Source organism: Rhea pennata, chromosome 6, assembly GCF_028389875.1.
Source record: "Rhea pennata isolate bPtePen1 chromosome 6, bPtePen1.pri, whole genome shotgun sequence".
Taxonomy (NCBI): Eukaryota; Metazoa; Chordata; class Aves; order Rheiformes; family Rheidae; genus Rhea; species Rhea pennata.
The window spans coordinates 23,427,503-23,449,819 of NC_084668.1; the positions used below are offsets into that span (position 1 = coordinate 23,427,503).

General features: G+C 38.4%; 1 protein-coding gene across 1 annotated transcript in view; it reads left to right on the forward strand.

The window, feature by feature from the left end:
* RAPGEF4 (Rap guanine nucleotide exchange factor 4) overlaps positions 1–22,317 on the forward strand; it is a 161,703-nt gene that overhangs the window by 60,766 nt on the left and 78,620 nt on the right. Inside the window, exons 5-6 of the mRNA XM_062578544.1 lie at positions 20,269–20,341; positions 21,419–21,480. Of these exons, the coding sequence (XP_062434528.1) occupies positions 20,269–20,341; positions 21,419–21,480 (135 nt within the window). The remainder of the gene's footprint in view (positions 1–20,268; positions 20,342–21,418; positions 21,481–22,317) is intronic.

The following is a 22,317-nucleotide window of genomic DNA, read 5'->3' on the forward strand; positions in this document are numbered from 1 at the left end:
TATTTTTGAAAAAAGAACAATTCATAGTTTTTTTTTTTTCTGCAGCTGTGAAGATTTCTACAGCTAACATTAATGTCCCAGTGTGTTCATTCCAGGTGCATTCCTCTCTTAGGACTCCCTGTTTTTAGCTAGCAGCTTTGGTATTACTAAAATCAATGATTTCAATCACCTCTTGAAAAGACATTGAAGAGCCAGGAACCAATTTTCCATCAGTTCTGCAAGATTTATTTGAAACTTACCCCAGGGTTGTCAGAAAGGTGGTGAATCGTGGCTGCCCTGACCATTGTGCAACAGTGCCCCAAACCTGGCCAGCTGGCTGGTGCTATTTTTGCAGGTCTGCTCCTCCTGGAAATTTCTAGGGTTGACCACATGACCTAGTATTGAGACATGTGCAATAGGCCTACTTCTCTTTAACATTTACAAATTGAACTCGATATCAGCTGTATGTATTTTGTGCCCTTTCTTTCTTTAAATTATGATGGCATGCAGCAGCAGCAATAGCTCAGTGAAAATATATTTAGAAAAAAATGTGTATGCTAAATTAAATTATTGGTGTAACCTGAATTTCTAGTCTGCAGATATGTTATGTTGAATTCTGACAGAAGAGAGGTCTAGGAAGAATATATAGTCCCAACAATACTGCTGGACAGTGGGGTTTTTTTTCCCCCACTCATAATGGAACTGTAATTAAAATGCCTACTGGTGTCTCAATGATTCTAGCCTTCCTCTGGGCAGAACACTTCTGAAATGTATTTTATCATGATAAGAATTTCTCCAGCTTTTCTCCAGCTTATTCTGAATGGGAACAGGTTTTTCAGTTAGCCGGAAGGGCCTTGTCATTCCCTAGTTCCCATTTTGATACAGCTTGTGCGCTTAACCTTAGCTACACTCATCTCCTGAGGAGATAGTGCTGGTTCGCTAGCCAGGAGTTGCCCTGAAACAAAGTTGGCCCAGTTCTTACTACTTTGGAAAAGCCATCTTGTTTGGAAAAAGCATTTTAATTCTAAATAAAATATTGGGTTGACTTTTAGCTCATGAATAGCACTTTATTTCACTTAATAAATATCAGTACTGACAAGTAACCACATCATGTCATGACCTTATGTAAGCAGGTGGCGAAGTTCCAAGTTAATTTTCACTATTATTTCTACAAGTGCTTAGGACAGGTTTTATAGGTATTTGATTCTTAGTTTGACAGTACATTTGCAGATCAGAACTGTGAAAGAAGCTGACCAATATCTCAACTGTATATCTCCTTTCACGGATGCTGACAGCAGTTCAGGTACTTTGCTCCCAGACTCCTGCTGAAGAGTTGGCCGCCTTGGGGTGCGTATGACAGCCAAGTATAGATAGACAACTGAAGAGCTAGAGTTCTGTGCAAAGGTTTGGAAAACAACATTGCTTTATTAACAGGGAAAGTTCAAAAGATTACAAGTCACTGGAAAACAAATGCCATCCTATTTGTGATCTCCAGAGCCTGCTGGAAAGGGATACCTGCCAGTGTACAGGCAGGGAAACAAGTTTTCTGCTTGCATTACTGGGCCGCTGATTCGGGCTGTTTCCTCTCTGCTTGAACATCAGAATGTGAAACACCAAATGCCTCATCTCCTGCAGTTTTATAAACTTCTGATGCTACTGTAAGATCGCTCACTGCTCTGTCCCAGCAGGCAATTGCCTGCTCTTGGCATGTAATGTTGTTACAAAGATGAACTTCTCCATTACGATTCCCTTTTTAAAGATTTCTTTTGTTTTAATAGAGAATCGTCTTTATTTAATAACCCTCTTTATGGAGTTACAGGTTTGATAAAGATAGGAGTTCATAACCTCAAATGGAAGACCCGAATTGTTGTGTGCTTCTTGTGGGATTAATAAGAGAGCCAATGTTTAGGTGACTGTATCTCTGAGTGCTTAAATATCTTTAAATTCTGCCTCTGGTGTCACTGAATGTCAGCGCTGCATAGTTTCTGAAGTGCCTAAGTTGTTACTACAGATGGAGCTTGGTTACTTAAATCATTCTGCTGCTTTGGGAAATGTTGTACCCTCTACTTCTTTGCCAGTTGCATTGGGAAGATTATTTTGTTGCAGATGCTTTGTGTAGGCTATTACTCAAAATATTAACATTAGGAAGTGTAGGCTCCTGCCAGATTTCTCTTGACATTTATATTTTAGTGCAGAGAAAAGCAGATTGAGGTTCATCATTCAGTGTTTTGATGGAAGGCCCTGTCTCTCTCAGTGCTATGTTTCTGTACAGCAATCAAATCCCACATACTGTACTATATTCTGCAAAGAAATCTGCTAACCTTTCATTTAATATGTAATAGGCTTTATAGCCAGTGCTGCAGAGCCTTTTTCCATGCAGAAGGATTTTCAGCTATTTTTTTCTGCTGTCTTGGTAAGATTTGCAATGGTTCTTTCTACAGTGCCAGATGATGTACATAAAACAGGAAATTATATACTGTTCTCTTGCTTACTGAGCAGGAGAGAAGAATTTACTTTTAAAATCTGGTTGGGAGAGGTTGCTAGAAATGCCAAGTTTAAAGAGGCAGATCAAGTGTGGGAGATGAGAAGGCAAGACAAAACTTGCCTGAATATGACAATGAATGCTAAATCTCAGCTAAAACACAGTTGATGTACTGACATAAAAGGGAATGTACTGAATATATAATCACTGTGGATTTATGCATGGGATTTTGTATTTTGAGATAATCAAATGTGTGGTTCTTTGTACATACGTTTACTGACACTGATGAGTATCTCTGTGGAGTTCTAATGATCTGTATTTAAAGAGGTACCAGCCCAATTACGTACTGGTGTGCGCGTCTGTCCATTTCTGAAGGAATGCAGTATCAGAATAGTAATATTCTGGTTAGCACTTCTATGGTATCCTTAATCTACACAATTTGAAGCATTTTACAAATATTAAGTACTTAATTTGATGGCATTCCACTGTTTTATGTTCACAGGGATGGTGTAAGAGTGATTGTAGAGTTAGAGTTCTGCATGAATATCGCTGGTGCACGACCGGTCACACTTGACCTGCAGGTTCTTTGCGTTTGGCCTCCTCCTTTCTCCTCTCAGCTATGAAGAGCAGTTGTTGGGCCAGCACACTGTGTAATAGCCACATGCCACCTGCTGCATCTCAAGACATTTCTGTGTCTACGGACTGAGCTCTGCCACTGTGTCCATGCGGGAAGAGAGTGTGTGTGGCCTGAACCACATGGCAAGGGCCCATCACAAAACTGGGCTGTGGTTGCTGTAGCTGCTGAGGTTTGACCGTCCGATTCAAGTCATGAGAATAGAACCTAAAGGAGCACGTGAAAAGTGGTATTAACTCTCATTAGTAAGCAAAGCCTAACATGTGGCATGAAGAATGGTAGTTCTAGGGAGATGCATCTCTTATCTTTCAGAAACTCTTTGTAGCTTTTTTTTCTAGGTATAGCCACCTCAGGAGCTGTTCATATGCATGTGTGTTACTGTTCTTTGTACTGTTTGGGGCCATGGTGATAATCTAGATAAAATGTAGCTTTGTGCGAGTTAGAGAAAAGACAACTTATCTTTACCGAGACTGCTGCTCTAACAAAGTGTCAATTCAGTTCAAAATCTTGTAACTGATACCTTTCATCGTTAGAAACAGCCTTTCTGGCCAGCATCATCTCTTTCTGCTACCAGTATATACTCTGGAAGCCTTTTCTGAATTAGCTCTCTGTTGCTGTAATTAAGCTGATATATGAGCATTGTATGAGTTTTGTATCTCTTGGGAAAAAGTCACATTGGCATGAAATTGAAGTAACAAATTGGTGTATCAGATCCTTGGTTTCTGCCTGAGGCAGAACCAATCAACAGACCTGTACTGGCAGTGTTGAGATCTTGGTTGGGATTTTAGTTAATTCCCATCTCCACTTCTGTGCTTACGGCTTTGTTAAAATGGCACCTTCAGACACTTGTAGCAATTCTGCATTTTTACGAGGCCATTTTTTTAATTATGCTGTTGTTAATATTCAGACACTAGCACTTTTTTCTATATTTTCTATATTTTCCTACTTGTTTCTGTTTTCAGGAAGGATTAGCTGAAACTCAAGCTAGCGTTAATGATGCTGACTGGGAATGTCATTCATTAGGTCTACAGGGCAATATACCCTGCTCTTTCTAGTCACATCAGATTTGTGGTACCTGTCAAGTTTGCTAAATATAGGTGATATCGATGATGCAAAAACTTTGTGATTTTGCCATGAGAAAGGACTTGCCAGTGGCAAGACAGTGGCAAGAACGTACCTATTTCGTGGAGCTTTGCTTTAGTACTTTTGGAACCTACCTACCTACTGTGATTTCCCACCTTATGGAGCTGAAAACAATTTTTGAAACTGTTATGGGATTCTTCTTTAGTACAAAGACTGTGGTGGTTAACACAAAGACTTATGTCCTGTGTTTATCTATTTCCTACTGGTATGGCAAGGCGATGGATCTCGTGAATAGAAGAAGTAAGAGTCTGGGACATAAGCGGAACATAGGCTGTCTGCATGTGGCCTTTTCCAAGGGTAAAATTCCCTCTGCAGAAATGAACAGCAAATCTCCTAATTACTTCAAGGTAGTCAGATTTCCTGTTTCCCAGCTGAATATGTCTTCATACAACAGCTTTGGTTCAAGTATCCATCGCAGTGAGTAAGTGCTGTACTTGGGAATATGGCAGAGCTCTCTTGAAATCTCATCCTCTGTACCAATTAGTAGACAATATGCCTCCCTGCAAGATGGCTAATGATCCTTTATGGTAAAGGAGCACTTCAACTGGTGTAAATCAGTGTCACTGAAACTAGTGAAAGTGTTAATTTTTATAAGCTGAGTATCAGTCTCAGCGTAGTTGTTTATAATGGGCTTGGCTTCAGCTCCACAGAAATTATACTTACATGAACACTCAAGGGAAAGAATGGCTACCTTATCTAAAAGCTATCAAAATTTTTATGGAAATCTGAAGTTTGTAAGTTGAAGGGACAGTATAATGTTAAAATTGCATCTGTGATGCTCCCTAAACAAGCAGCTAGCAGTATGTAGCAGAAAATACTTGTAAACTGAAAGCTAGCAAGTTAAGTACATCATGCATATGTCTACAGGTTACTTAATGCTGAATTCCCATCAGTACTACCAAAGGAGGACACACTAGACTACATTAAAAAAATAAAATTCATGTTACATGGAAAAATATTTTTGCCATATTTCCAATGTGTTTGTTTTCATTGTAATACACTTTGCAAACTTGTTTCTAATACGGTTTTAGAACTACAAGTTAGCAGAATTACGTGAAATGGATTTAGATAGGAAGGCAGTATTTTTTCTCTATTAATGAAACCTTTCTTTAATGCTGCTTAATAATTACACTCGTGGCTTGGTGGATAATCTCTCTCTCTCATATGCAAGTCATTTGATTCCTCTGGTGCTTTGAAAGACTCAGAAGGCATGGACTTTAGCAGTGTGACTCATGCTGTAGCTTATTTTACTGCATATTCTATATAAAGACTTTCTTTGAACGGTGAGTGGCTACTCAATATCAAAGTGACAATAACAAGCTTTGTCTGTCTTGTTCATTATAGAGGAAAAAACCTACAAAAATAGATTGGATTGTAGGTCATTGCAAATTAGCTAACCCTTCAATTAAGAAGTGCTCTAAGTCTAGTATTATCAGTGACCTTGTCTTGTCTTCTAGAAGGACTGAAGTCCTATCCCAGTGTAGCAATATACTTGCTTCAAGAATTAATAATTCTTCGTGCTCTCAGAAAAAAGATGAAGTGCATCAGATTACTTCTCAATAAAACCTCTCAATAAAACCTCTCATTCCTGTATAAGGAGCGTATAAGAATGTTTCTGTGTGTTTTTTATCACTGCAATAGCAAGCAATGGCAGTGCATTCCTAAGTTGGAGCTACCTGTTTCAGGTGCTTACCACCTTCAACACTGATTTCCCCAAAACCCTGAGAAGTTGCAACTGTAGGACACTGGTGTATGGTCATAAGTGCAGATTCTTAGGAGAATTGCTAATAAGAAGAATTGAAGTTACAAAATAAGGTTAGGATATAAAAAATAATCTCTGCCAATGAAGATGATTGAAAAGTTGTTCTGCGAGTAGAAGGAATGAAAAGCTTTGTTTTCTGGCAATTTAAATCTCTTACCTGCCCCAGATGCTTGCCGTCACTTCTCTGATGTATTTGTGTGACAGTGGACACAATGGGTGGTAGCTAGTTTGGAGTTACACCACGCTAATGAGCCAACCAGTGTGCGTGTACTGGCCAGCCCGCCGGCTGTTGCCAGTGAAGTGGGCGACGGAGAGAACTGCCATCTTTTCCCTTAGTAACGGGGACCTCTGTTCGGGACCTCTACTATATTTGAGACCTGTCTTCTAGCTCTATTTTTTATTTAACTTCTAAGATGTTATTTGACCCCTCTTTCAAATCTGGTTAAAATTGTCCACTGGGAACAAAAGTTACTATGAAGAAGGGAAAAAATGAATTTGCCTAATTTGCAAGGGAATTACTTGACAGGCAAATTAGCTGCTTTTCATCAGCAAAGCAGGCCAACTTTTTGTAACCAAAGTTGAGTTCAGGAGGCACTGGCACGCTGTTGCCACAGTTATAAGCACAAAGAATGAGTAAAGTTTATCTGAGTACTCTTGTAGTGAGAAGGCTGAGGAAATTATCAGAAACTTTTCAATGTAACAGAGATTAACAGGAAAAAATGCTCTCTGCACAATCAGAGTCAAGATTATTTACTACATTATTTACTGCATTTACTTGCATTAACGAGGCCTTTTGAAAAAGAATTTTGTAACATCCTTGTTGAATCTCTGAATTTTTAAAATGCACTTGTGCAATATAAATTTTAACTCGTTCATCTTCATTTGAAAATCTACTGGAACAGTATGAAATCATAGTGCAGTAACATTGTACAATAATATTTTTCCTCCTCTACTGATACTGAATTTAGCTTGCTGTCTGTGTAAAAGCAGCATGTTTATCTAGTACTGCTGTTTGCTTTGTGTAAATATTATCCCTTTACTTCTGAAGGTTTGGAACAAGAGCAGCCAGGGTTCATAAGAAGCAGGTGGTGGACCCTTCCCAGCACAGCCTGATGGAGCTGTGTGCCTACCTTTATGTCATCCTTTAAAGAAAGAACTGAAATATGATTCCATAAAGGAAGAGCTAGAAATGCAAAGATATCTGAGAAACAAACAATTGAAAGCAATGAACTAGAAAGATGTTTTACTTTCAAAACTAATTATCTACTGTATGTTTTGTCGGTATTAAATCTACCCATTTAGTGGGGCAGATTAAGATTTCAATATGCTGTTGAAGTTATTTTTAGCAGTGTGAAAGGTGGGTTCCCAGAAGAAGTGACTGTTTGCTGTAGCCAGAGTGGATGCAAAAGTTCAGAAAATTGATTCAGTTCCTAGTGAGTTTGCTATCAAATCCATCATTTTTAGAGCTAAGTGTAAGTTTTAGAATATACTTCTAAAGGCCAAGTCTTTCAGAATGGCAAACTGAACCCTGCACCGCATCTTTTAGCCAGTTCCACAAAAGTGGCCTCTCCCCGGGAGGCGAGTACTTGGGCATTTGTGCTGACAGACTAGATGCTCTCACTCAGCAAATTGTTGCTGGAGGATTCTCAGTGCTCGAATCAGCTTTTCTCACTGCCTCCCAGATGCAGAATTTTCTTGCCAAATTGCCTCGTAAAATTGCAGTGTTGTTACGCATGTAGTAGATGGCCAGGTTTAATGGTCTGTTGGTGAGTCTTCAGCGGACCCCTTTCCCTTTCTCTTCCTGTTGATTGTTTACTGTTTTTCGTCACCGTCATGGGTGACGTCCTTCTGTGTAACCATGGAATAGCAATGTCCCTTATGAGTCCGGTTATGTCAAGTTTAACCTCTGAGCCAGTGTTGGCTTAGTTTGTCTTTACTAATTACCTCCATTTTTGGCAGTATAGTTTTAGTGCAAGGATGTAACAAATGTCAATCTTCCAAATGGGAGAGTTTTTTGTAAAGTGTTTCTGATTCAGCTTCTGGATGTCTGTCCTAGAATGGAGGCCAAAGATGTGAATATCTTGTCCTCAGTTTTCTCATGCTCAGTCTCACTTTATTTTCTTTATTTGAACAAAAATTCTTGGTGAAGTATCCAATTCTCCCATTTAGTTAATTTGTGCCATTCTGCCTGCTTGCATCCCACCTCTGAGTGCACGGGGAGGAGGAGGGAGAAAGCTGGTTTTTTTTTTCCTTTCTTTTTTTCTTTATATAGAATTTAGCAAAGCTGTACCCCAGTGAAGCTGACTTCGGGGCACTGTTGGATAGAAGAGATTGATTTGACATCATACTCTTTTCCTTCCATTCTTCTTTTTCCGGAAGTAATTTTTCTTTTTTGACTTAATTTAATACTTTACCCTTCATTATCTTGTGAATTCTTTTCATTTTATCACGTTCCTTATGCTTCGTTTTTCTCTTTCGGTCATTTGTTGGCTGAGCATTAATTTCTCCCTTAGTGTTTTATCCACTTAAATCCATAGTGCATCCTCATTATTGTGGCCATCTGCATATCTCAAGTGCTGTCTAGTCGTAAATGTGACAGATCATCATGAAATGAAGGCTGATATGAGGAATGAAAATCAGAGTGTCTATGTTTTGTGGTTATATATTGCACTGTGAAAGAAACTCCTGTTGAAAAAATGAAATAAAACAAAAACCCAAGACTCTCAATGCAAAATTCCTTCCCACACTGAAGTGTTTGCCTAGTCAAACTAGGCTACATGCTCGATGCTCAAATTAATCTGCAAAAAATCACAATCTGAGTAATTTTAAAATGTTAACCAAATGGATTTGTAGTATTCTTGTCAGGCTCAATTCTTTTGGGAGAATGTTATATAATTTTTATATTCATGCCACTTCTCACAGTCTCAGATGACTTTTGATTTTTGAGGCAGTTTGAACTCTACTGGGATTATATTATTTTAATCCTTTAAATCTCGGATTTTCTATCCTTTTTTCTTCTAATTTTGTTTATAGTTGATATCACAATGACACACAATGAAAGAATAACAGACACAAATAGTGGTTCACTATGTAAAATAGAAATTAAGCTTGTGATTGGAAAATTTGCATGCTTGCAAATGCCCACATGCCTGCTTTGTAAGTTTGATGCTGTATTCTGTGCTGACGTTCGTCTGGATCTGCAGAAGCCTTAAGCTTAAACTGTCTCAAAGACAGGCAGGTTTAATGAGCCTAGAGTCTGTCTACTGTGAAATTGCTTATCTGTTTCTGATATCAAGATGTACTTGAAGAAAACTAGTAGAACTCCTTTCTTCGGTGACAGCAAGAGGAAAGACAGGGGTTCATTTATTGAGCATGTCCGTGGGCTACTTCGCATTTTCTCTTCCCATTTCTTTTTGTTCTTTAGTGTATCATCACCTTGGAAATCTCTCTACTCCTTGTAGTGTCTCTTCTGTTCAGGGAACCGTGGCGTCACCCTCTAGACAGTCCTCCTTAACATTTTATCTTTCTTAAGATTTTCTGTTGTTTCGCAAACCGCATTTTGAGACAAGTTGGATTTTTGTTGCCAGACTCGTAACTTCATGACTTTTTTGACTCTGCTCCTTCTTAAGTAAAGGAGCTTCTGTGTAGACTGTGTATTCCACTCTGTTCATGCCCTTCACACAGTTCCTCCCTAAAGCATGTTCATTTCCTTTCTCTTTTTGTTTCTTATTACTTTTTCTTACTTTTCCAACATTTATAACTGTCAGTAGGACTTTCTTCCTTTGTCTCCATCCCTTGTTGGCTGCTGTGTTGATGAGTGCTGAAAATGTTCCTAGGGCTGAGAAGAAATGAGTAAAGTTAGTTTACATTTTTACCTAAAGAAAAATAATTTGAGAAGTAGCCTGCAGGAAGATGCTGGAGGTTACAATTCTAGAGCAGCATTTGGTATGCTGGCTTTTCTGTCTTGGTGGAGAAGATTGCTGGGTAAATAAAATATGTTTGGTTTGAGGAAGTTGCTTGTGCTGACTCCAGTGAAAAACCTTGAAACTGCCTCATCCAAATGAAGTACGGCAGTTACGTTGCACGCTGTTAATGCAGTTTGCCTAATGCCTGTGTTACAGCACAGCTTGAATCACTTTATTAATGTTGTTCACATTGTAGTGTAAGCAGAGTTTATCATTCTGACCCAATATGTCTTTGCCTTGTTGGATAAGGTGCTGTTGTGCTGTTGGAGAGACTCTGCTCCGCAGGTCTTTATAGCAAGCTTCAGGTACGATGGTGATCAGGTGCCAGATTGTGAGTTTGGATGTAAGACAGTGCAAACAAAGGCTGTGTTACAGAATAGCTGAAATACTATTCTGAACACAAGTGGAGGAAGTACCCTTTGGATTTGGGCATTTGGATTCATGAGAAATTTATCCTGGCAAGATAATTCCAGTGGTGCCATTGCATTGACTGCTGGCTGAGGTGGGAGGCCCAGGTATTTTGGGGTCCTGTTAAGTGATATTAATCTGATTGTGAGTGACTTTCTGTGTCAGAATGCACTGTTTTTCTTGCACTAGAAAGATCAGACTATTTTCAGTCATAATCTCTGAATTGTAATTATTCAATTTGTCTTTAGGTTTCTCCACTTTCTTATTTTGGACTGTGCTTGTTTTGATTTCACAGCAGTGTTACTAAGAGAGCTGCACAAGCTGCTATTAAAGCAGCTTACTCTGTAATCTACATAGTATTTTTAAAAGCATTGAAGCATTGAAGCTAATGTTGTAAGGGAAATTCCTCTGTATATTTACTTATTTGCCAAATATCACAGTTGCTATTAGGCACAATTGTAGTGGAAACAATCACTTTGTACTATTATCCCTGGAATAGAAGGCTTTAATATTAGAAGGGTGCTGGAAGTTGTTATGTACCTGTTTCTGTGAGAAGCAAAGGCCCAGTGTTGGAATGACCCCACTGAACTCATTAAGAAGGTTATACTGATTTTAGAAGAATTAGTATTTAATCCAGAGTTTCCTTCTAGATGAAAGCACAAACTTTCTAGAACAATGTACTTCTGTGCTTAGGGTTTATAAGTGTGAAAAGCAGAGATATAGTTCAGCTCACCATTTTGCTTTTTATTTGTTTCAAATCTCCATTTAAAAAATGTAAGAGGGAGGGAAGAAAAGTGTTTTTATGCATAGTGGATGAAATTCAGAGCTGCACACAGTGCTAGCACAAGGCCAGTGTGCCATTTAAGTCACTCTGAAAGCCTATTTTTAGAATTTAAGCACTGCATAGACCTTGTGTTGACCTTATAGAATTTCGGTACAGAGGAACATGACTTCAGCCCTCTGCTAGAGCCCAGCCTGCACTGCAAGGTTTGCTGCTTTTCTCTGTCTTAGTGATACCTAGTTCCACAAACATTTCTTCAGACAAAGCCTTTTGTACCATACTCATGCAAAGATATATTGGTCATGTGAGTCAGGCCTTCTGCATTTGGGAGGCAGCAATGTCAAAGTGGATCAACTTTGTTTAGAGGCTCTTGCTGACTTCTGTAGTGCTTCTCTTTGCTTTTTGCTTGCTATGAAGATGTGTGGTCAGAAATAAGACGTATATTGCTGCAATTACAGACTTTATTGTTCTGTCAAAGCACTTAGCCAACATAAACCTCTTCCTGGTATGACCTTTTTTCTCAGCTGAAGCTCTGCTCTGCAAAAATGCTAAGGATCAGTTCAGAGAGAAGCAATGGAAGAACTAGTGTAGGAGGTGACCAGTAGATGAAGGTGAAGTAGGTGAAGGACCTGAGAACCACCAGCTTCATCCCTGTATTTGCAAGTGTCTAATCATCTGCCTGAACACAGCCTTCTTGCATAGCACACCCACCTTGCGCTCACCTGAAGGAGGGCACTTTGGTACTCCCATCAGTAAAATAGTGTATCTGAAAATAGAAAGTATGACTGCCCAAGGCTAAAAGAAAGGCAAAGGCTTTTGTGCTCAGAACTTTAGGCAGTTGTTCTTGGAATAGGTTTCCCATGTGTAAATAGTGTATGTGATGCTGTCAGATTTTGCCACATCTAAGGACTGTCCATGTGGGTTTAAAGGATGACCATGGTGGGAAAAATGATTATCTTAATATAGCGGGGTTTTTTTTAATAGTTCAGCTTTTTGTTTGTTTTCAAGTCCTGTCGACTGACTTCACTAATACAGATGCAGGTTTGCATTTGTTGGCTTTGCAGAACAGTTTGAAGGGGAATGAGGTTCCATTCTGCTGCTTGCATCATTCAGTAAATTCCAGCTAAGGTGTGATTTTCTGTATCTCTCCTAGAAGTGATAATGAAAGAGGAAGAAAGGAAAACACAGCTTGATTTTCTGATCTTGTGCTGAATTTGAAGTGGTGGCACTGATAGATATCATCATCTGATTTTAAAGTGAACAAATTCAACATACAGAGATCACTGTAAGAAAATACATATGGAATTGCCTGATGCTCTTTTTCAGCCACTTCTGAAAGCTTAAACTTCACATTAAAGAGAGATGAGTCACTACCAGTTTTTTAATATAAGTACATTATATGGCACACAACTGTAGTGAAAGAAAATACATAAATCAAATGGACGCTGTGTTCTTTCTTATGTATATATTTTGTCTTCCTTTAAGTACGTACAGTCTTTCTGATTCCTGCCCACCAACTCCTAATCCCCAGCCTAGGTACATTTCCTGCGTGGATTCCTCTAGGAAGCAAAATGAAAGAATTGCATGATGTCATTTCTATATTTAAATTAGATGGAGCAGAATAATCTGTGTAATTTATTCAATCATTGCTCATGCTCTAATTTCCTTGGATTTGATTTTTGCAGTGTAGTCTTATCTTCAGGTCTCTATCTGGTAGCCAAGTCTGCTACTTGGCACGATTTCAGTGAGTGGGGTGCAATTTTGTTTTCAGCTAAAACCCAAAAGGATTCTGTGATCAAGCAAATTCTGCACACAGAGCTTTTCAAGCACAATAAATTGATTTAAGCAGGAATGTGACAGAAAAATATATGCCTTCAAAACAAAGAGGCAAAATAAAATCTAAAGCCTAGTTGATTAGAGCCATGCAGGAACATTTGGAAAATGGTAAATAGATAAATAAATGGAAAAGATGCAGATTCATGTAGTATTGTATAGAATATACTAATTCTGGGATCAGGATTCAGCAATTTCATTACAGGCATTTCCTGTGTGTATTTTATCTAAATATGACTAAACAGTACTTCAATTCTGCTATTTCAGGCCTTATCTATCTCATTTTAATGACTTGAGTACACTAATATATATAAAACAGTCTCTGTTCTGTAGGATGCATGATAAGACATTCAGTCACATGTTTTATTTAATCTATTTCCATGATACATAAAGGTGTTTTATATTGGTTCGTTATTATCTTTTTCCAATTTGTCTTTATTCTTTCCTTTCAAAATACTTCAATTTTGTTCCATTACCTGTACTTGAATTATACTGTGTGAATCACAAAAGCAAGAAGAAACAATGTATTTAATAATATTCAGGATACTTAAGGTATTGTCCATCCTAATCTGTACATTTATGCAGTTTTTGCATGGAATTCCCCTTTGTACTGAGGTAAGACCACCCTGCAATATTCTGTCCTACTATATATGTACTTCATGACTTGAGCCTGAGTTCCAATGCAAAAGTATACAGTGGGGTGATGCAATCTGTGGGTCATATTCCTAATGAAGCCTGTCGTCTTGCCATGCAGAAGGGAATGGGTCACTGTACCTCGCACTAGAGTGAGGCATTAATCCCATGCAGACATAACTGCAAAAAGCGCTTTACCTGGAAGGCAGCTAAGGCCACCAGTCAGCCAGCAGCGTCATCCCATAAGAAGAGAGGCAAAGAGCAAAAAGGATGTCAGATCTTCAGACTGGGGGAAGTGTGTGTTAGGTTCAGCAAGCTCCCACAACCCAAATGTTCCCCACAGGATTTGGGGGCAGACCTAACCTTGCTGGTGGCTCGGACATAAACCACTGTGGGCAAGGGGCTAGTGTTTTCTTGGTCTGGCTCAGAGAGAGCTGAGGTCTTGTCAGATTGTTCAACTGTGTTGAACATGAAGTTGTTTTCAGTCAGCAGGATTCCTACTTGTCACTTGCTACTGTGCGGCAGTAATGTGACATGTGCTGAGCTTTTTTTTTTTTTTTTTTTTTTGGAAATATGGGAAAGAATTACTGTGAAAAAGCTTTTTCCCCTTTCCCCTTTCTCCTTTCCTTCTTTTTTCCTCAAAAGCAACCTTCAAGTGAAATTCATAAAAGTATCTGGGCAACTTCGCCATGTTATTTAGCTGCCTGGGCTGCTCTCTTTGCAACCTCACTGAAGAACTGTGTTTTGAGATTAATGTTTGTGGACTTGTTCTAGAGTGATTTGATCTAAATAACATTTTGTAAGTAAACTTGGCTTATTCAGCAGCTGGGAGAAAGACACTGAATGTGCAAGTGGGATGGCTCTGTTACAGCTCATGGATCAGAGTGTCAACCTATGGCTGGAAGTGTGGGTGGCACTAGTAGCTGTCTGGGCCAGACACCTCATGTAAATCTCTAATTATGATTTAGGCCAGTTACGCTCTAGCCCTGTCAGGAGACAAAGTTTTAAAGAGTTGATGCTGAGGAGCAGTATTTCAAATCCTGAAAGCTTACTCTTATCCCAGTATGGTTTTGGTTGCATATCACAACTCTAATTTAGGGTTCTGTTGAAGTGATAGATGTTATGCAGCAGCTTCAAAGAGGGGTTTACTACCCAGTGTTGTACAGCCATGGGATAGGTCCCTTCTATGATTCAGCTAAGTGGCATTGACCTGAAAGGGACAGGAATTTATGATTAAGATTTCATAGGAGAAATACATTTGCTAATTGATAAATATACTGACAAGGCAGTATCTGAAATCAGAAAAGTATCAGTGAGTTTTTTGTGGGTTTCAGCACATAATACTGGGCCATGGCAAACATGTTTGTTTTTTTTCCACTTTGTTTCACTTTATTTTTTAGTGAAATTCTGTAAGAATATTAGGCAGTTTTTACTGGAAAACACTAAGGAGCAGTAGGTAAGTGGCTTGAGATTTCACTTGCCAGGTAGTTCAGTGAAGAATGTTCTTTGCCTCGGGTCTGAATGCAAAGACCTAGATGTAGAGACAGCAATCTGTGCTTGATTTTGGGGTGAAAAGAGGGGCCAGAGATCTTCTGGGGCTCCTTCCTATCTCTCAGTATTATTCTGAAGAAAAGAGTAGAAGAGACACTGTACTGTGCTGAGCTCAAAAGAGACATTATTCATGGCTAAAATGGTATGACTGGCACAGCCAACTCACAGGAAGAACAGAGCTGTACTGAAAGCATCAGTGATCAATTATTTAGTATCTAAAGAAAATAGAAAAGCTGGCCCACACTGTCAAACTACAGCTTATATCCCCCAAGAGAAACCATGATGGGAGTATGGACCGATTGCACAGGAGGGTTGCAGAACTCAGGTAATAGACAAAATACAGTGACTGATAAAATAGTTACACAAGGGTTTGAGAAATGTATATGGAAAGGCCACCTTGGTGTTTGGCCTAGGATTCCTAGAACAGATTAATTATTTGTGTTACTTTGTATTACTTACAGTCTTTTCTCCTATCCCTGGTAGTCGTCGAAACAGTCCTAGGTGACCCTGCTTGAGCAGGGGAGTTGGACTAGATGATCTGCAGAGGTCCCTTTCCACCTTACTGATTCTATGATTCTGGGAGATAGCTAAAGTGCATCTGGACAAAAGTGTCAGTATGTATTGAAATTTTTGTGGGAGAATTTTAAAGCAGAAGAACAGAGAGCCTGTATTCAACCAAGCATCTACTGTAATCTCCAAAACCTTCTCCAATGTTACAGGACACCCACCTTTTAGTACCTTGCTTTGTGTAGGTTTGCCTTAGCACAGGGTAGTGTCAGAAGGCTCCTAATGCTGCATGCTGTTTGCTGACTGGAGAGCTGTTGCACTTAGGAGCATATCTGATGTGGAACCTGGCTTCAAGATTTTTATGCCCAGGACGTCACTCCTTCATCAGTCCAAGTCCTTCCTATTAGATTGCTGTGGTTTTGCTGCCCAATGCACATGGAAAGGAACGCAGGATCGTACGCTGCCGCACATCCAGCTGGCATTTATTGGAGTGTTTGCATTGTGCAGATCACTTCTTGTTCCTTCTTCCCCTGCCTCTATTTGAGTATTAGTTCATACTTACTAACTAAAAAGATGTATTTTATATACCTTATGTGCAATGGAAAAGTTTATAAGAGACTGACAGATGGCTTGCGTGAGTATTGCAGTAACTGCCTTTCTAAACTTTATTATATAAAATTTTTTACCAAATAATGTTCATGGTATGGAAGGAAATATGCTGTAGTCATGAAAACCTCTGAGATTAGTCACCAGCTACCCATGTGAAGGGACATGCTGAACACACTTAAATGAGTGGCTTTAAAGTTCATAGCATGAAAACTCAGCCACAGCACATCCCCAGTCAGGGAAGCGTATTACCTTCTTTCTTACTTTCCCCTCGCGCCATTCCTCATTAGCGCTCTTCTGTGGTTTAGGCTGTAGCAGTGACTGAAAAGGTTGTGTTAATTTCCATCACTGTGTGGATATAATTTGGTCAGTAACTGGAAGAAAAAAACACTATCTTTATTACTAGTGCTAACTGTCGCATTGGATGCAGAAGGTGCCTGATCTTTAAGCTATTGCACGATAGAGTTTGTAAATTGGTACAACTGAAGACACAATGAATAGGTCACTGAGTGTAGTTGTAAAACCTGCTGTCCTGTTGGATTTACAGCTCTTAAAGACTTCTGGTAATAAACAAGCTTAAGATGATTTGAAAGCTGTTGTTGTCTTTCACAAGGAGAGTCTTTCCAGAGTTCATAACACCAGTGGAATGCATTCGCAAATGCTTTTTGTAAATATTTAGTCTGCTAATCTTCATGATAATTTTAAATGCCACCTACCAGTTCAGTTTTGCTTATTGCATTTTCTTTTCTTTTACAGATGTTATGGTAGTAAGATAGGTCTCACACTCAATGCTGCATTTTCCTCCTCATCTCAACTTTGAGAGATACCCTTCTTGGAACTTCATTACTCCATTTGATGCTGTGAATCTTTATGCAGTCATTCTATGTCTCTCTTTCCATACTTTCCTAGAAAACAGTAATCTGGCTACTCTGCAAATGAGGGTCCTTTGACATTTAATTTGACTGATGAGCTGGCACAATTTTAGGTGTAAATTGTACCTCCTATGTCAATCTGCACCCTACAGAGGTCTTATCTTCACAGGAGACCATGTGAAAGCAGTCATATCTGTCTTTCCTCAAGATAGCCATATGTAAAAGGTTGCTTAATCTATGCTGAGGTCCCAGCAGGAGTCCGAGCAAGTGAGCTTTCTGGAGGCATGTCTTGAATTACCTCTTCTGGTGAGGCTGGCTGAATTCCTTCCTAGGCGGTGCTGCTCACAAGACTGGCTGTACCAGTCTCCTAAATAGACGTATCCCATGGTCTGCGTCTAGGATTTTGTGTGGAAAATGGCAGAATTTTAATCTCTGGTAGCCTATGCTGTTGTTCCTTGTGAGTGTTGGCACCCAGAGCCTGAGGTAAGGCTGAATGTGGTTAGGTGCCCATGCAAACAAGGAATCTTCAGGTATCCCTAAACTCTATGGGATATGAGTGCAAATAATACAGCATATAAAAGAGCAGTAGGTGTACAAGGCTGGAGAGTAGATCTGTGCCTATTGGTGAAAATCAGACTGCATGCAAAGGTAGGTAGTGTGGAAGTTTTTTAAAAAAATAATAATAATTAAAAAAGGCAAATTTCTCCAAGAACCCTAAAATGTCAGCTTTTTATAATACCTTTTGGTATCACTGCTTGGTGGCATGCAACTATGTCTTTTTTCTTGTGGTTGATACCTTATGTTATACAGGGCAGTTATGTAATAGAGCCAAAAGAATTGTGTTTTAGCAAAAGTGTGGAACTGTGCACATTTTATCCTTAATGTCAGAGTTTTACTGCTTTAAAAGTCATATATGCATTTGTACCTGTGCCTATAAGACTTCTGTATGCATTTTTATTAAGTTAGTCCCCCATGCAATTTTGTAGTATGATGTATTTTGTATGGTATATTTTATGTTTCATTTCTTGAGAAGAATAGTCAGAAAAGTCTTAGAGAATTAATCAGCAAGGCAGCTGCTGTGCTGTGCACGAGAACAGTGAGCCTGGCATAGGAAATACATACATTTGAAAAGTTAGAAGAGAGAATTACCATCACCCTACAATCTAAGTTCCTTATCAAAATGGATTAAATTTTTTGGGACTAATAATTTATTTCTTAGAAAATGTTGTTTTGGGGAAAATAAAATGGATATCTAAGTATTACCCAAAAGGTTAGGAACAAAGAAAAAAAATTCCTTGTAAAATTTGGTTTTGTCATATCCCAAATTAACCATTTCAATTTGCCATTCCAAGATCACATTTCAGGACCAAATTCATTTAAGTTGCATGTTAATTTTTCTTTATTTTAAAACTAGAACAGAACATTTATCTATTTCAACACCTTGTGATATATTTGCTTATGTTTAATTTTGTCAACTAAAATGGGTATTTCCCCTGCTTTACTTGTTTGATTTACTTGTTGAACTGGGCAAATAATTATTTGTCATGTTATCCCTCTTGCTGAGTTCAGTGGAAGTTCCAGGCATAGGACTGGATACAAAATATGGGGAAGTGAACAGCCTGGAAAGCAAAATAAGAAAGTTTTACCCCCAAGTTAAGTAGCAGTTATTTTTTGTGACTGAAGCACAAACATTTTGCTCCTACGAGTTTTCAGCTGGATTATGGGTGAGGTTTAAATAATATGTTGCTAAGCTTTAGCATGTAATAGCTTGTCTAAAAATAGGATTGGATTATTAAGATTAATGTACTCTTTGTAGCTTTTGTTATTATTTAGAATGCAAGGCGTTCATTCTTTAGTGCCACAATTGATGGTGTTTTAATATCCATTTCCCAGGAAAAGAAATGCTGAAAGGATAATTTAAGTATCCGTTAAAATCCAGTAGTCAACGTTTTTAAAGTGAATACATCAAGATAGTCCTGTAGAGCACAGGATAAAGCTTTTTAATTAAAATTGTTCTATGAGCGAAGTTTTGTGCCTCAGTTTTTCTGTATGCTTAGTTGAAACCTACTTGACTTTAAACTAGTGGTTTGTTCTTGTTCAGCATGTTCTAAGGACTACATGACACATTTTATTTACACTAGTCATTAGTATCCTTATTGCACAAGTTTATTTTATGTCAGTTCTAAAGGGGAGCTAGAGCTGTTTATCCTTAAGTGTGCGAACAATATGATGTGATTGAAAACACAAATATCTCACTTATACGTTGAATGATTTCTATTTAATAAAAGGGCATTTTTTCATTGGTGCTATTTTTTATGTTCTCTGAGTTTCTTAACACTTCTAGACCAAGATTGATATAAGCTTTGAACCACATTGATCATGTGGGCGTTTACTGAAGAAAGAAATCAGTTACTGACCACAGTTACAATTATGTAGTTTACACTGGTACAAGGGACATTGTTTCTACAGTTACAAAGCTTTTGATAATGAAGTTTGTGTGTATGTGTACATAAAACACTATTGGGTATGCGTGTGACATAACTTTGCAGTTTTGAAAACAGACTTTTGCTTTTGTGTATTGGAATTAAACATTTAGTGTTTTAGCCCTAAGCCCTATATATTTTAAATCTTGTGGAAAAGCTGGTAGTATGCGGTTCCCATGAATTCTTAATTAGCAGCCTTGCCTCTGTTCCTAAAAAGTAGGAGTAGTCTGCTAGCTGTAGCTAAAAGAACTAGCCTCAAGTAGCTAGCAAGCTTGAGTTTGGTTGAATAGTATAATTTCAAAAAAGCTTTAGACAGACTTTATGGGAAATCACACAGCTAAGTACGATACTGATTTATTAGAACCCACACAGTCATGCCTTTTGGAGAGGTCAAATAGGAAACTGCATGGGGTTGTGCTAAAACTTTTGGTAAAATAAAGGCAGTATGCTCCAATCAAGAAAATAGGGCTTGTAGCGTTAAGAGTAAAAACATGTCTGATGGGCTCTATCATAGGTTGCTTGTGTGCATGTGAAGAACAAGGCAGCAGATACAGATGTAAATACCACATCATCTAGTGAATGGCTTATACATCTTGTACCTGACTGAATTTGCCATCACTGTCTTTCAGAAATATCGGCAGTATATGTCTGGACTTCTCACTCCTCCATATGGTGTTATGGAAACAAGTTCCAACAATGACAGTAAGTATGAGAAAACAGAAATCAGATCTTAGGAAAAAGAAAAGAAAGAAGATAACAAATGTCCTCTGTTTTGGGGTACTGGAATTTTTGATGTTGAATTCAATCCAATATTAGGACTCGATTAAGATTGCAAAAGTAGGAAATAATTCGGAACTTGCCTAACCGCATTCCAAACTGTACAGAGCTGTATACTGAGCTGTACGCAGATCCACCTGTGAGCTAGACCTGTTGACTAAAATGTACTGTATCTTGTCATATAACTCTTTACTGGAACTCGACGTTACCTGAATTCCATGGAATGCAGCCATGAGCCCTGTGAGTGGAATACAGCAAACTGGGCAATTTTCTTAGATAGGGTGGGCTACAAAACTTACCCGGGATCCTCGGTTAATGCTTGGGCAGCTAGCCTGCACTGATCATGCTGCTCTCTGATTTTAGTTATATAGCTGAGTTAGTCTGGGTACATCTCCGCTTCATGTGACCCCGTGTGGTAAAAGTATAGACATACTTATCATAATTTGAATCCAAGGGAGGCCTTTGGTAGTTCATCACTTCTGTAAATCAAGCTATGTTTATTTCATTGTCAGAGGATAACTTTGATGTCGGCTGGGAGGAAGTCTCACCATCTGCAAATTTGGTCCAATACGTTGTGCGTTCAGTATGTTCTATTTGTGAAAGAATAACATAGCGTAGCATAGCTGGTTAGGGTAAATTCAATCCTGCCTTTGACTGCCAAAGGTTAAAACACAGCTAATGTTAAATGAAGAAAATATAACTAACTCAACTCCTATATTCAAACTTCAAATACTAAATAGTGCAAAAGTACTGTGTTTAATGAGCTATGGTTATATCAGTTAATCCAGTTAGCTCTTTTGTCTTTTTCGTGTTCATAAGAGGAAAATTTTGCCTGAATAAGTAAGATCAAATAACTTTTACTGTTAAAAAACATAGATTACTGCATATGTTATCAAAATACTAAAACGGTCTAATTTCTTATTCCATTGGTAATAATTGGTAATATCCTTTGGTAGTTAGAGAACATACAGTATGTATGTACTTTCTATATTCTTTTTTCAGGGATGCCAGACAAGGAGAATATGTCAAGTGCTCTTTGCCAAGTTTCTAAAAACTGTAATAAGGTAAATCACATCGAGTTTTGTCATTGTTTTTTCTTTGGGGGGGGGCAGTTGTGGTGAAAAATGCAGAAGTACAGTGTTAAGTTGAGAAGAGCCTAGTGAAAATGCAAAGCATATAGTTGATATATATGAGTAAAATATACAAATTGTAATCTAGCTTTAGACATGGTATCATAAAACTGAAGAAATCAAATGGTTTAGGATGTACATATTGCAAAATGTCCTGCTGCTGAAGTTTGTGTTACAGTCTGGTTGTTGTATCTCTGTAAGAAAGGTGCTAAGAACAAGGAGAAAAAGCATTCCTGTGACAAGAACAGAGTATAGTCAGTATATCATAAAATTTTTAATTTAATCTTATTTTAAGGCTTAACTGAGTCTTAATTGATGCACAGGCAATCTTAGCTGATGCTGGCACAGGGTAAATTTTCTACTGTATTGAGAGTACAGCTTTACATCCTAATTCCCCTTTGTGAAATATTTCTGTGCCTTCAGCCTTACTAAATTAGGACCTATATGAAATAACTCATGAATAATGCTATGCTGGGTTTAAAATAATCATAATAGTGGGAAGAAGTAGTGTAAGACATTGTTGTGAATATTCATCCCTGTAAGGTTTCTTTTGGCTGGAGCGAGAGAGTTACATTTATAGGCAGTTGCTTGGATGCTTTCTTTGTGAATATAGGAGTTTAACTGCATGCACTTGTGTGATGTCTTTAAAAGGTTAAAGGATTTTTTTTGTTGTTAAATAGAAATCATGCCTTGACAGCAGATTAAAACAATGAATACTTTAGCCTGTTTCCTTAATGCTAAAATAACTACTTCCGCCTCTCCCGGTCTGTC